We start from the raw sequence: 16,478 nt of genomic DNA, 5'->3' as shown, positions 1-16,478 counted from the left end.
GCATTTAAAATTATACAAGTTTAAAGACTATCATCTTTAAATGAGTTAAAAATGGCACAGCAATTCTCACACGGTATAAATAAATCAGGGCAAATTGTTTTCTTTTTCCTTTGTGCAGGAAGAAACTGCGCAGCAGGAGGAAGGACCTCGAATGGAAACTCAGTGGAAACTGTTAAGCTGTTGTTACGTTATATGATGGGGCGAATTAATCACACTGTGAGAAAAATCACAGAATTTCCCTTTAATGGTAAGATAAATGCAAATGTACAAACACATACAACTGAGGGAAAAACAATAAGGAAAAAATTAGACCTCCTTATTCTGCCAAAAGAAACAAACAAAGCCAGAAAGCCAGACACACACTAACTTATTGGCGCAGGGAGCCATTTTTTAAGAGAAATTCAACAAAGTTATTGTTTCATTTCAAAACATCATCAGCTCCAATCTGTCCCAGATTGTAGAGTTTGTATACTGACTTTAAAATATGACAACAGAGAACCTGTCACGCAAAACAGATCATTAGGGAAAGTGGACGCTTACCCACAAGGCACCAGATTGAAAACCGTATCCATGTGATTGCAGACAATTTAAGCATGAGGTAGATGTTGACCAGCATGGCTGAAGCAGGCACAAATGGCACACATGGTGCCATGTAGGGCAGCCGCTTAGGGTTCTCCGGCTGCTGGAGGATGATGACAATCAGAAGGGCGTGGATGATGATGAATAAGATTAACAGCAGCAATGCCCACCAACGACCCTCCCCAATACTGCTCGCTCCTAAGAGAAAAGAGAGGGAAACAATGGAATGCGCGTTTGCTTCATACTGCAAACTGGAGCTAGATTTTATGGACTTGTTCTCACCAAAAATGATGAAGGAGCAGAAAACGAAGTTGAAGATGAAGAGCAGCAGCACACACACTGTGACAGTTTTCCCGGTGGCTTGAGTTGGCCTGTCCATTTTTCCCGGGAGGCCAAGTCGAATCCTCAGGGTATAGTAGCGGGGCCCAATCAGTTTCTTCAGCCGTCGGGACATCCCTCCCTCCGTCTCCTCTGCTTCGATACCTGTGGTCATATCCACTGTGCCGTAGTTAGGGTGGCTGGCAGTGTACGCATTTTTATCTGGTTTGCCGATCAGCATCTCGTTGTCACCCAGCGAGGGCAAGTTTTTGGCTCCGCACGTGTTCGTGGGCAGACCTCCGTACTCATCAGCTTCACTGGTTGGAGAACACACTTCTTTCTCGCACTCAGCCAGAACGCCCTCTTTCCTCTTGTTATTCTGCTCCTCCGAGAGGAAGTTGACAAAGCCATGGATGTCGCCCTCAGGTTGGTAACGTAAGAGAAGCACACAGAGGCTCACCTGCAGAGCAAGAGAGAGGGCAAATTCATACACAGAAACACTTGACTCCTCAACACCAAACGCACTTTGAATGGTTGTTGCATCAGTACCAACGGTATCCACCAACATTATCCACCACTCACCAAGGTATAAGCCAGCAGGGTTCCTATGGACATCATCTCTATGAGGTCTCTGAGGCTGACCAGCAGGGACAGCAGGGCAGCAAGAAAGCCTGACACCACACAGGCCACAGCAGGGGTCTCTGTGTATGAGGACACATTCGCCAGGAACCTACGCACACAAAAATTGGTCGTCTGAAACCCAGATGCATACTATAGGTAATTTATAGGGATGTGAAAAATAACAACAACTAACTTAAACAGCAGGCCGTCCCCTGCCATGGCATAGATGACCCTGGGCATGGGGAACAGGGATCCCAGGAGGGATACGGTCAGTCCGGCTATAGATCCTACTGCCACGATATACTTAGCGAACAAACAGCCATGCATGGCAAACATCTCCATCAGTGGGGCGTCTTCATCAATCTCATTGTACGGTACCATCAGCGTCAGTATCACAGACACCTGGATGGAAGACAAGTGAGAAAGTGTGGGTTATTACTCAGATTGCTGATTCCATCATGGACTTTGTTAAAAATACATTACAGCTTTATCAAAAGCTGTTGTGTGCAGAATTCTAGAATGACAAACACTGAAGAAGATGTCAAATTGTACAACAAGCTTTCACAGGAAGACTAGACTGAAAGAATAGCCACAATTCGAAGCTATAATTGCATAAACATTGAGGCTATAGGTACTAATATGTGAGCGCTACATTCTCATAGCAGCAAGAAAACTGTGTTCAGCACTCTGCATGTTGCATTACCTGCTAATGCTCATTAATCATGGCTGTCTCACAGTGGTCATGCATGTGTGTGTGCATTTCTTTTCTTTCTATCTCATGTCTGAGGTGTGAAATCATGCAGGGCCATCTGTCACAAGTGCTGTGCTGCAAAAATGAAGGATGTGCATGAATAGTTCACAAAGATGGAAGAATGATTGAAAAAAAGACTAACGCTACATAAAAAGGTAGATCGAGAGATGACCTTGCCCCTTGGGAAAATGTTGCCCTTCATTTAAGTCGGACTCGGGCTGGTTCAGGATATGTGTGAAAGAGTAAATGGGGATCTAACTCTGTTAGACTGTACACACTTATTGTATTTAATGCCTTCACTGCATGTTCCACCTCAAATCAAATCAAATCAAATCAAATTTATTTGTATAGCACATTTCATGTACAAACAGTTCAAAGTGCTTTACATAAAATAAAAGCATTGCACATTTGCTGTGACGGTTTGTTCAATAAACTCCCCAATGGACGGCTGACCAACGCGGGATTCGACTCTAATTTCTCCACAACATAATGGTGACCCCGAATTCGTGAGAGTTTGCATCTGGATCCCGGCGGAGCGTGTCCTCTGTGCCCCGACAACCGACATCAGCTGTAACAAGCCGGCAGGTGGGATTTTGTTCCTACCTATACGCAGTTGATCTCGGTTAGTGGAGCACAGCTGACGGCTTCTTCCGGCTTCCCCAAATTTAAAAGAACACAGGAGAGAGACGGATCCTGCATTCGGTAAGCATTTCATTGTTACTTCTGCGCAGGGGGGCTGCTGAAATTGTTGAAATTGTGGGCCAAGGGGAGCCGAGTGTTTTAATTGAGATAAAAATTGGGTAAACAGCAGCTTATGTGAGACGTGTTTTGTGAAGCAGACAGCTGTGAGCAGCTGGTCGGGCTATTGTGTTGTTGTATTTTTTTTGTTGGTAATTAAGAAGGACTATAGTCGCTGCGCTCCGGCCAATTGTGAATCGGATGAATTCAAACTGGATTAATTAATAGCTGTAGAGAAGCGGGTAGGCCGTTGAGCGGCCACCAATAGTACCTCTTGCGTTCTATCAGCCATCCTTCAATGCATGGGGGGGGGAACACTGACGGGAGTACGGGGTACACTAGACGCATTAAACATACGTGAAAATTATTTTCACTAGTCAAGGAGTAAAACGAATACTGATAATTGATTGACTGGCGAACATTAAAGTTCAACGATTGAATCAATCAGGCTTTCAAAAAAAACTCTGAAATGAAAAAATCCAGTTCTATGAGGAGCACATTTTAAGTATATATGTTTATATCATTTTATATATCTGCCTAGAACTCTTTGGAGTTATCCGAGACCTCAGTATAAAGACATTTTGAGAAGAAAATTCAAATTCGTTTATGAAATTGGCCACAGGAGATTATTATTGAGAGGTCACAGCGAAGCTGGCAAAGTACACGTCAGCATCTGTTGCTTTGGTCAGAGACCATATCACAAGGCTTGTAGGGAAAACACATTTTGTATTCCATATATTGCCGACACACACATCTCCTGAAAAATTAAAAGTCTAAATGAAAGAAATTGATAATTTAAAAATGTGAAGATTTGAACGGTGACTGACACAAAACTTTTGACCGACTGACTTGAGTGTGTGGGACCGGTCTCTGTTGTCTGTCAATGTGTGTGTGAAATCTGATGTTTGTGTGAATCAAGAAAGAGAAGAAAAGAAAAAAGGTTCTGACTCATATCATCCTTTGACTTTTGAGTATTCGTAGCATTTTAAGTTAAACTCAGATTTGCTTCATTGTTATAATTTGCTTCATTGTTATAATTTGCTTCATTGTTATAGTTGCCACATTAATAACTTGGGGAGATAAGGAGTTGTTGCAGTAATGTGCTATGACTTTTTCGTTGAGTGCATCTTGTTATTATTGAATTATTGAGTACTGCTGTGATTGGTGTTAAGTTTCTAAAGTTCTATTCTCAACAGGCGAGTGAAGGTGTTTTGGCTTTCAGGGGGACAGAGGGTGCTGCGCGTTCACGAGGCCGGTGTGGAGGCGCGGGCTCTGTCCTTGAGAGTTTTCTGCTGCTGCAAATGTTCGTGTGTGATCACATTTTCTTTCCTTGTGTCTTCCAGGGGCAATTTATGGTTGAACTGTAATAATTATTAGTTTTCTTTAGGTAATGTGCTAATTGCGGAGTTGTTATCAGTCGAGTAATGAGGGTTTCACAATTCTAGAGGAGAGGTTGCTGTCTCTAGTCAGGTTGAATGTGACATTCCTGATAAAGAAAGTTTTTCGCTTATGCATTGTTTCTGTATCTTTTGATTTGTAGTTTCCCTGTCCACAGCGTGTTAAATTGTATTTCTCTCTCTTTCTTAACAAATGCCATTTCGAGGTGAAGAATAGTGCAACTGTTATTTCTGTGTTAAATTGTATTTCTTCTATGTCCAGCTGAAAGTTTGTATTTCCTCCTTTTTCTCAACTTGTAATATAAGTGTGACAAACGCCATTTTGAGTTGGGGTGTGGTTCAATTGTTATGTCTGGTTCAATTGTTATGCTTGGGAGGAGTTAATAACAGTCTAGGAAGCAGATGTAATGATGTGTTCAGATTTGGTTGGTTAGAAATTCACGTGGTTCATTGGAGGCAGGCTTAGAGGTGTGTTCATATTTCATTGGTTAGAAGTTACTGTCGTAGACGTGTTTCACTGGAGTTAGATTTAGAGGTGTGTTCAGATTTCATTGGTCAAAAAATATTTTTATTTCATTGGTCAGAATTGACGTAGCTGTGACGTACATTGGATCATCTGGATTGGTGGAGGACATTGTGTGTGGATTGGATCGGAAGCATCCGGATGTGAGCAAAAGTTGGGGCAACGCCTTTAGCCTGAGTCACTTCAAACAGAGTAAGCATTAACTGAGCTTTTGATTAGTAATAAATTAACATTGGGTAGCATTAGCAATACAGCAAGTATTGATTAGCAATAATTAGTATTGATTAGCAATAACTAGCATTGTTTAGCATTGATTAGCAATCAATAGTATTGATTAGCAATAACTAGCATTGATTAGCAATCACTAGCGTTGAATAGCATAATTAGCATTCAATTAGCATTGGTCGACAAGGAAGCTAGTATTGATTAGCAATAAGTAGCATTGATTAGCAATAGTTAGCATTGGTTAGCATTAGTAGCATTTGTTAGCATTTGTTAGCATTTCATTAGCCATAATTAGCATTGATCAGAAAGACAATTAGCATTGATTAGCAATAGCAATAAGGCAAATATTGGTTTAAATCTTAATTAGCAATAGGTTAGCATTTATTAGCAACAGCGAGGAAGCTAACATCAATTGGCATTGGTTGGCAAACATTAACATTAGCAATAATAGTAACCGAACTCCAAACCGGAAGTCAAAAAGCTAAATTAGCCTAACATTGAATTAACATTGGTTTAATTTAAAAAAAAAAAAAACAACCTAGAGCATAAGCTTTCAAAGCTAACGTAGGCTAACCTTAACATTAGCATTGACAACATCCAATCCAATAATTAGCTGCATCTAAGCTAAATTTAGCCGAGCATTAAATTAGCATTGATTAGAGTTAAATAATTAGTGCATTTAAATTGACTTTCAAAAAAAAAAAAAAAAAAAAAGGGGGAATACGAATAATAAATAAGGGAAATTTAGAAAATAGATAAGTAAATAAAAAGAAAAAGTCAAAAGACAATAGAAGGGAACTAACTAGGTGAAACAATGGATGTAACACCAACAATAATCATCAGCGCCAAACATCCTGAACATTCCAAAAAAATAACGTCTCACCCTGGCCAAAAGGTGGCACTTTCAATGTAACTACCTGTAAGAGTATGGTACAAAGGATTAAAGCTTACAAACCAAAGGACAAAAGCAAAAAGAGACAGGAAAAGAGAGAGCTTGAATTAAAAGTTTTACATGTCTTTGAAAATGCAGAGCTATTTCCAACACTGCCAGGAGCAGCAAACATAAAAGGAGATTCCGAAATAAAAGATCATAAAATATCTCATGAACGTTCAGAACTACAAATAGCTACATCAAGCAGTCATGGAGCTCCTGAGCCAGACGCCGTCTGTAATTCAGATCAGGCAAGGGGACAGCTCCCACAATACCAAAAATCACCAGAACTGGCACCTCCAGTTCAAAAGGCATCTTCTGAAGAACATAAGAGTCCAACAGCGTCAGCACCGAGTTTGATAGAAATGACGCAGGGACAGTGTGTGCCGTGGCAGACGCTCGACCTAGGGGGGCTGGTTGCTCGATTGCCGGACATTCACAGAGGTGCAAGTAGATGGATAAGAGCTTTTGAACAAGAGACTGTGCATAAACTGTTGTCTGTGGGACACATTAAGGCAGTGTGGGCACTGTGTTTTGGAACTTCTACCATGGAGGGCATTTTGAGACACAGTGAGAATGACTGGATGTTAAGCCACCGAGCTGATGGAACTGACTTTAATGCATATCGAGCTGCACTCTGGAGAGCGTTACGAGCTGAGTTTACTGTGGGAGTGGACCTCGAAGCATTAAAGGGGGAGCCACTGTCAGGAACAGAGAGTCCGGTTGTGTACATTGCACAACAATTGAAGAAATGGAGACAAGAGGCTGAGGGAGAAATCGAGAAGAGCCCAGCTTGGGTGACATTGTTCAGAGTTTCCATCAAAGAGGCTCTGCCTGCCCCAGTTCAGGGGAGGCTGGAGGATGTGGTGGGGCTGAATTCAATGTCACATGGACAATTCCGAGACCACGTGGTGCATGCAGTGAACAAATACAGAAAAGAACTGAAACGGAAGGAGCAGGAGGAGGATATGCAAAGGGAACTTGCACGGTTGCAGTTAGAAGAACTGCAAGCGAAGCAAGAGGTACGAAATGAGGCCATGACAGCGGGGGCCGCTGAACTGCCATCACAGGGGCAAGTCCATCGTCGACCCTGTCAAAGGTCAAGAAGAGGTGCACCTGGAGGACGAAGGTCCTCGGGGGCATGTTGGGCCTGTGGCGAGAGGGGACACTTTGTTTACAGCTGTCCGAGAGCACCGAGAAACCCGAGTGTTCGGCAGGACCGTGGCCAGTCCCTGCGGGGCGGAGCAAGTGGCCCGGCAGGTCCAAGGCGTTCCTCTGGCAGAGGAATCCCAGTATTGGTTTACATTGACATATAGAGGTAAGAAGTACACTTACACCGGACGTACTCAAAAGGGTTTAAAAACCGCCCTCAGGTGTGTCATCACTACAAAACAAAACAAAGTTTTTAAGTTAAATGTATCACGACTACTAAGTTTCTAAAACTTGAATTTAAATAGGTCACTGTTACTAGGACACAACAAAACAAAGTTTCTGAATTTAAAATTTAAATGTGCCACTATTACGAAGTTCTAAAATTTGAACGGAACAAAGTTTCTAATTTAAATTTTAGCATTGATAGTCTGAATTAGAGTATCTATTTAGCCCATAGGGAATTACTGATATCTCTCCATCCCACTTGGAGGGAGTAAGAAAAGCGCCATGTCCAAGATAAATAAATAAATAAATAACTAATGAATAATAAGTAAAATTAAAATACAACAAGTATGATCTTCTTTTGGGAGGATGATGCAATAAAATGCGCTTCCTCTGGAAGGAATCATGAAAGATCCAAAGATCAAAGGTTGAAAGCACAACTGGAGAGGACAACCGAGGCTAAGTTAGCCTTTGAAAATTTGAAACGAAATTGGCAAAAGTCATCCAAAACAGCCAACACTAGTCTATGAGAAGCCATTTTTCTTATATGTCTCCAATAAAAACCATAAGATTTCAGAACTAATAAATCAGAGTAGGTATGTTGTGACTCGGACAGGATGTTTGCAGGTTGTGCATCTTTTGATACATCCGGATGTGAATACAGAAGTGTACTACATCGGGTCCTGCGGATGTCATTTCACGTGAGTTTGAAGGAGAACCACATGGGCGTGTGTCAGAAGCTGTGAGATACATTAAACTGAGACCTGACTTAGAAGCAACTCCACTTGTGCAGGCTGATGTCACTTATGTTGTGTATGGATCATGTTGTGAGATCATTTGGGTGATCATGAGGTTTTGCAGTTGTGAAACAGGAAGGTGGGAAACTTTGTGACGGTGAAAGCTGAGAAGTGTGAACGGCCATGTTCGGCACAGTTGGCTGAACTGAAGGCACTAACGGAAGCATGTTGACTGGTGTAAGGTAAGGTTACGAATGTATACACAGATTCTGCATAGACTCATGATATTTTCTCTTCGTTTGGAGCAGTGGTGAAGCAGAGAGGGTTCAGGAGGTCAGACGGAAGTCCAGTGCAACATGAGGTCCAAATGAAGGAGCGGATTGCAGTCATGAAAATTGAAAATTGGCAGTGATACAGTGTCAAATAATCGTAGAGGTAACAAAATGGTTGGTAAAGGTAATATCGCGGCTGATGAAGCAGCGAAAGTAGCATCAAAGTGCCAGCTTGCTGTTTTGGCACCAATGGTGTTACTGGAGCCAGAGGTCGCGCCATCACAAGGATATTGGTCATAAATATTGGATAAATAGTCGTAAATTTTTTTTGGTAAGAGAATTGATTCATCTGTTTGTCATTCCATCAGAGATTAGCTCAAATAATGGTTAAGTGTTTGTTTAGAAAAGTGCAAGAGGCATTCTGCAGCAGCTGCGAATCAAGCAGCGCTGTGGGGCCGTTTATCATCCACAGAGTCAAGGGATGGTTGAGAGAATCAATGGAACCTGGAAAGTGAAATTGAATTGAATCTGTGCTTCAACTAAACTAACTAGATGCTTTGCCGCTTGCACTAATGAGATGTCCTATGCAGACTCATAGAGTCACGCACTAACACCGCATAAAACGCTAACGGGTCGACCCATGCCGGCACCTCAGTTCCCACTTGAGCAGGTGCGAACAGAGTGGACAGCTTACATGAAGCAACTAACTGCAATCCACAGAACAATCTATCTACAGGAGGAGTTCAGAGACTTGAGTCTCAAACAGCTGGTTGAGAGGCCAGTGGTGCCAGGCGACCAGGTGCACATCGAAGTGTTTCGGAGGAAGTGGCTTGTGCCAAGACGGAAAGGACCGTACGCAATGGTGCGAGCAACATCAACAGCAGTTCAAGTGGAAGGTAGCAACACATGGTACCAGTTGAATCACTGCACTAAGGTTCGAACTAAAGACACAGACGGAGTCGAGTCCGAGGGAAAGGATGAACAAAAGGAAGAGGTTAAGATTTCTGACACTGTGAGCATCCAGGTGTGGGTGTTGGCCGACAGCATGGGCTCAGGAGAACGAAGCCTGGAGATGTGGGACGGGATCCCGCAGACAGGAGAGGCTGGAAGGGTCCCGTGATGATGCCACCCCGCAGGGAAGTAGCCAGCCTGGGTCAGATGAGTATAATGCAACAATACACACCCACTCAGACCATGCCACGCCACGAACTTTGCCAGCAATACACACTAGAGCTAGTCGTGAAGAGGTATCTGCTAAGCTTGAATTTAAGGTCATGGAATAAACGATTTGAGGAGGGGTGGATCATGGGTCCGGAGGAGGAGACGACCAAATCACCGCCTCTGGACGCCACGACAAAGGGGCAATCTGGTAAGATCATGTCAGATTGGGTCAGAAGGAGTTGTTCACAATGGTTGTAAGGATAGAAAGATTTTTCGGGGAAGACTAGGGGGACTTGATACCATTAGCACTACAGGACAGAATAATCATGTTAATCCAAGAACAGATGGAGTGTACATGCACAGGTGGAGTCGGGAAAACAGTGTAACTGTGGAAAATGGGTTAAGGCAGCACAGGATATGTGGTATAGTTGGGCATGGTACACTACGAGGGAACTGACAGCGACGGAGGGTCTCATATGTGCAGACGCTCCAGGAGCATTGCCTGTTGTTGTTCCAGAGCCACACACCTTCAGGGACTGTGCAGTGGTCCAGCAACGGGAATGCAGGAAAGGTAGGTTCACATCGGAAGAGGATAAACGGTTATTGTTTCCTATGTGTGGTATTAAGTGCAGATTGATGTTTGGGCCAAATAAATTACATAGTTATTTTCAAAATAAGGGAGGGCCACAAATTGGAGTCTTTTTGTGCTGAATTTAATCTGAGTACATCACAGGATGGGCCTCCCACTGATTATAGAGTAGATTACGATGGTGAGTTTGAATGCTTTTGGAAGTCACGTAGGTAGTACTAATGTTAAATGGAACCAATATTTATTGGGATTTATTTATTTGGATCAATAATGTGAAAATATAGAAATGATCATGTTAACTCTATATCTTTTTGGGGATCAGACACACCTGATAGCTGAGAGTTACTGGATGTGTGGAGATCATGTTTTGTTAAATGTGCTACCCAACAGGGAGATAGGTCTTTGGGCACTGGTGAGGAGGAACACATCAGTTGTGGTAGTGTATGACAAGGTAAACGAGATGCGAGGTTTGGATGTGGAAAAGGGAGAGTTAAAAGATCTAGTGATGGCTACATCAGGGATAAGCACGTTTACTTGGATGCTATATTACAGCCGAGAGGGATTCCTATGAGCTCAAAGCACGCAGGGAGATTGCAGCTGGATTTGAGGCTGGTTTGCAGGGAATCATATTTAACAAAATGGGGAATGGACTAATTACATATAATACAACCAACAGGGAATTCTTAGCTACACGAGTGAAGGGTTTGCAGGCTTTGGAGAACAACTACATGAGACGAGTATGATGGCTTGGTAGAACTGACAAGTTTTAGAAGGTATATTAGAAGGGAAAATGGTGTGTGCCAGATGGTTGGGGAAAATGTTGTACATTTATACCCGGGAACACTGCAGCTGATAGAACGTTTACAACGGCCGTGAAGGAGTTCAGAGAACGGAGAGAGGAGCTGACGTGTGATGCTGGTGGAGGTGAACGGTGGTGGACTGGTCTGTTTGGGATTTTGGGAGAAGGGGGAGTGATAGCAGTTAAGGCGGGAATAGCAATATTGTTGATAGTGAGGATGGTTTCCCTATTGGTGTGTTGCATTATACCCATTCTGAGAAGGTGTTTGCTGCAAGTGATGTTCAAACAAACAGCGGAAGGAATCTGGAGGCGGATGACCATGCGAGACCAGGTCTGAGGACCAACGCATGGGAAGAACTGGTCAACGAATGAAGGTTATCAACGGACGGTTCACAAGTTTCTTTCTTCGAGGGTGGAACCAAGTATAGTCTGATAGGGAGAAGAGATGCTGAAGATCTCTTTGATTGGGAGTGACGTACTGGCGACCTCTCCTCCCAGAGTTAGCTTAGCAGTTCCAGACCCAGCTGGACGGATGTTCGGCCAGAAGCAGACGACACCAGAGCACAGGAGATGGGACGGGACTGGAGGAGCTGCATTACATTGCATTTTATTACTATTGTTGTGTGATAATCCATAATTTTATGTATTGTACTTGATACAAAACGGTGATTAACTGATTTGAAGATCTGTCCGCCTCATAACAAATGTCTACACCAAATTTTGATCTAATTAGCCTTTCTGACAATAATGAAGGGGCTATTAAAGACACAGCTGGCGAAAACCTTTTTTTGGATATGTTCTGGAAATGTTGGGCTCATTATATAAGCCTTTATAGCTGTAAAAACAAAAAAACATTACAACAACTGGATTCTGCCTCGTTACTAGACCTGTCAAATAAAAAGATAGTTATTTACAAATCAATGGCTAACATTTCACAAACTAACTAAACAAACTAGGCACTTGAATGCAGCCAGTAGAGTCACAATCGACACCCACCTTCCGTTCTGTTCCTGAGCTATTGTGTTGAATAATGGCCCGGAACATTACGATGTCACAGTGAAGCTGACCCTTAACGTTTTGGATTTAAAAGGTAAAGTCTGAGTGTTTTTCCAGGACAAAACCTTCCCATACATATGGGCCAGAAACTACTTTGTCTCCAACCACACACTGCTGTCAACCTTCCATGGCAACAGAGGGTCAAAGGTCAATATGAAGAGTGTACTTGAAGAAGCCCCACAATCTGGATATGAAGAGGTGGGGCGACACAAGTTTGGGAAAAGATTCTGATTCTTTGAGATTCTTTCTGCGTACTATTTTCTTGGTTATCCAGGTGATCGACGCAAGAATGTTCAATGGCTTGTGAGAGTGGCAACAGGAACTACGGTAGTTCCGTGATGTCACGGTAACCTTCGACTCTGAATCACAGAAAAAGCATGAACTGACTGGCTGATGGAAAGACAGCCTGAAACAGAACAGTTGATATCAGTGCAAGGCAAAGACTATAATGACTAATTGATGATTGCTAAATCAATAAAAGTGTGTGTCATTCTGTCATTCATGTGCAGTGGAAACCAACTAAAAATATATATTTTTTGAAAAATCACAGTGTAGCATTATGATTGAGGTGAGTCTAGAGATCGAACTGCGCTTGGTAGAGGATACTCCTGGGAAAAGGAAAGTTATTCCAGGATTCCTGACACATCAAAGAAGTATGAAGGTTAAAAAAGACTGAGAATGTTCTGGAGCACCGCAGAGGTTCGATGCGAAAGGATGGATGAGAGCGAGACAAGGATTTCAAAAAGAAGTTGCCGAGTTTTGAAGCTGCTGCAATCTTTGCCCTTAGGCAATGCTGAAAAATCCCTCATTTCTGATTGGCTGCTGTTACATAGCACCCAAAGTAACAGGAGCAGCACACATCAGGCAGTCTGAGAGCTGCGCGAGCTGGATGCCTAAAGACTAGAGATGAGATACACACCCACACGGTCGGAGTGCGGGGGAAGGATCTTTCCATCTTTCTTTTAGAAACCTCTCAACACTTGGGGCAAACATTGTCAGCCTTTATCACAAGTAGGTCAATAAGAGCTGAAAAGTAAAGCTGTCAGTGTGAAGATGAGGAAAAAGACAAAAAAAAAAAAACAGCAGAGTGAATATAAGTGCAATGCATGCACTGAAATGATCTTTTGTTCTCAAATCAGACATGGAGTTCGCACTACTTTAAAAATGTGTATTTACAATAGCTGAAAGTGTGGCATAGTTGTATGAAATACCAATTTTACAGTGATTATAGAAAAACTGTCTCCCCGCAGTTGATCAGGTCGTCATCATTTATGACAGGAAATCCAAATTTTCTGAGTCAAGTAAATATCACACCTCAGCAGAACACAATTAAGACTGACTTTAAGAAACGTGTTTGCTAATGCTGTGACACTTGTATGAATTTTTCAAAAATGGGCACAAACCACATATCAACTCCGAAACACTTTCTAAGCTAAATGAATTCAGAATGACGTGTTCATGTGTATGTCTGAGAGGAAACTCACAGAGACGTAGGCAGTGAGGCAGGTGATGAGCGAGGCGGTGATGGCGTAGGGGATGGAGGTGTTGGGACTCTTGGCCTCCTCTCCTGTTGTAGCAATAATGTCAAACCCAATGAAGGCATAGAAGCAAGTGGCTGCACCCTGCATTACCTGCAACCCACGAAAGGCAAGATATATTTCAGCTTGAATAAAGAAATACAGCCGGGTGCCATTTGATCTGTTCGCATACTTGAGTGCGCATGTGAATGTGTGCCTACCCCTGACCAGCCATAGGGAAGGAACCTCCCCTCATCCCAGTTCTCTCCGCTGACAAAGAACAGTCCAGCGACCATCATGAACACCCACACAATGAGGTTGATGACGTTCAGCACGTTGTTGAAACCGACCGAGTTCTTCACTCCCAAAGCCACTATGACTGTAACCAGCAATGCTATCAGCAGAGCCAACAGGTCGGGGTATGACTGCTCTCCTTTACCTACAGAGGAAGCAACACACGTGGCCAAACATGCAGGGAGACAAAGTAATATCATTAAGTCACTGCGGTGGCCCTTAGTATGAAATTACGAGCAAAAAAGGAAGAACATATCGGGGTTAAAACTAATATTTATCAACCAAACTGTTTAGAATGAAAAATACCATAAATTGACAGAAAAGACTCCAAACAGTTACCCAGGTTCCTGAAAAAGTACTTGTCATATTTGTAAAGAATAAAAGTGAATCCTCATATTTCAGTCTTAAATAACTATTCTGAATAATTAGTCAATTATTGTCAAAGTTGTTGTCTGCCTGTTAACCATAAAATCCCTTCAAAAATCAGAAAACATCACTTATTTCTGGTACTCTTAAATCCACAAATAGAGGTATTCTAGTTGTTGTCATTACTAGCAACCTTGTGTAAGAACATTCAATCTCAAAAGCACCATCCAATTATAAACTTGTCATTACAACACGATCGTATCCATTCAAAAAGGTCCGTTGAGGACACAAATATAGCAGTGAAATTCAGACAAATGTGTACAACAGGGACACAGATATCATGTTTTTTTTTAACAGCTAACTATCAGACCTGCTCTGCTTCTATATCAGAACATCAACGCTTTCTAAATTTGTTTAACCTCCTTGGCAATGCTGCAAGTGGAAACATATTTATATTTGGCACAACAACAAAACTATTTCCGCCATTCGTGCACAAGTGTTATGATGGCTCTTTAAATGAGATGCAGTCCAATCCAGCCAGCCAGCGAAAAACAGAGCAACTTATCAGTAATTCCTGTTTAACCCAACTCAGCAATGCACTAGTTCCAAAAGAGCCCAGTCTGTGTATGTTTGGAAACTAATGACATATATTTTGAGCTAAATTCCACACTTTCCCTCGGGTGTGGAAGGAAAATCCTCCAGCAGGAAAAGGAAACATCAACTTTCCATCAGGACAGCTGGGCATGCTCCTCACAATGTGACCACCAGTGCCACTTTGTCATTGCTAAATTGGATCAGCTGTAACGGGCTGCTGTTGTTAGGATATGTCGGGTCAGACAGCAGAGCTGATCCAGTCCAGCGCCAGCCGACATCAGTGGCCGACAGGAAGAATCTGACCAGGCGGTGTCACCCAAACAGACACGCTCGTGGCACACACATCAGCTTAAGCATTCCCGCCAGACTCCTAAAGATCCTCCTCATGACTATGACCTGGAAAATCTAAGATGGCAATCTGAGATGGCAGTGCCACGCTTACTTTCCTCTGAGTCAAGACTTCCAAGATAAGCAGTGAAACGCCGCTTGAATGCCTCCTGGAAAAATATTCTAGTGTGGTTTGGATGATTTCCCAGATGGTGCTCATATTTCACCATCAATATTTTTATTTAAATTTGAAAGATCTGCTGATTCGTGCCAGTTTTTCAGAGAAATACAAAATATTTTCTTTGAGATGGCAGTTTGTTTCTCTGGGTAGTTAATGCCTCTGAGGGACAAGCCATGTTTGTACAAAAATACCAAAATTAAAGCAAAGATAGAGTTGATCAAATCGGCTTTCTTTGGTTTGCCAGATTTACCCAGTCTGACTTTGGCCCTTTTGATGAAAGTGAAGTGAAAAAAAAGAGCGATAACATCTCTCCAAAGGTCATCCAGGTGAAAGTCTATTTCTGCTGATAAAGGAAACCTTCATTGACAGTTGACCTGAACACTAATGGCTGTAGCTGATGGCTGATAAGCTGTAAATTTTAAAAATGGACTAAAACACTTGAGCTACTTTACCTACAGATATTTCCAGGAACCGTCTCCACCTCTGATTCCTCAAAACCACTGTGACTTCATCTCTCAGCCCCAGCAATGTAACAAAACTTCAAACTCGAATTAAAATCACTATCAATTCCAATCCATAACAGCTCAAAATCAGCCAAGAGTTTTTCATGAGTACGACTGAAAGTCCTTACCCAATCCGTGTAGCGTTCCGATGTGTGTGATCATGAAGTTGCTAATGCTGTGATTGGCCAGTGAGTCCGCCATGCTGCTGAGAGCCGACGCCCCCGCCGCTGTGCCAATCAGGTACTCCAGGATTAAGTTCCAGCCGATGAAAAAAGCCACACACTCGCCCACGGTCACGTAGCTGTACGTGTAGGCTGACCCCGTGGTCTTAGGCACGCGCACGCCAAACTCTGCGTAACACACTCCTTTGGGACACAGAGGAAGACCAGTACAATATAGACATACAGAAGAAATAAAGGCTGAAATTAAAATTATTGATAGGAGCATTAGGGTTGTACTAAAATATCCCCTGAGTGGCTCTCAAATGATAGCTTTGTCCGTCGGATGTCTTTGCCCTTGTATTAACTATACCCTCGCTAAAAGGCCATTCACATAAATCATGTTGATTAAATTATGATATGAAAGGCTGTATCCTTTATACTGGGGCTTAATCACCTGAGTCTAT

The 16,478-nt window shown here is 42.6% G+C and overlaps 1 protein-coding gene across 1 annotated transcript in view; it reads right to left on the bottom strand.

Moving 5' to 3' along the window:
* Nucleotides 1-16,478, bottom strand: part of slc7a14a (solute carrier family 7 member 14a) — a 51,224-nt gene that overhangs the window by 5,825 nt on the left and 28,921 nt on the right. The window contains exons 3-9 of the mRNA XM_075447569.1: nt 15,982-16,218; nt 13,810-14,027; nt 13,556-13,702; nt 1,712-1,920; nt 1,480-1,627; nt 862-1,357; nt 541-777 (exon numbers count right to left, since the gene is read on the bottom strand). Coding sequence (XP_075303684.1) covers nt 541-777; nt 862-1,357; nt 1,480-1,627; nt 1,712-1,920; nt 13,556-13,702; nt 13,810-14,027; nt 15,982-16,218 — 1,692 coding nt within the window. The remainder of the gene's footprint in view (nt 1-540; nt 778-861; nt 1,358-1,479; nt 1,628-1,711; nt 1,921-13,555; nt 13,703-13,809; nt 14,028-15,981; nt 16,219-16,478) is intronic.

This window comes from Odontesthes bonariensis, chromosome 17, assembly GCF_027942865.1.
Source record: "Odontesthes bonariensis isolate fOdoBon6 chromosome 17, fOdoBon6.hap1, whole genome shotgun sequence".
Lineage (NCBI taxonomy): Eukaryota > Metazoa > Chordata > Actinopteri > Atheriniformes > Atherinopsidae > Odontesthes > Odontesthes bonariensis.
Note: the sequence above shows the minus strand (reverse complement) of the source record. Positions and strands in the feature narration are given on the sequence as shown.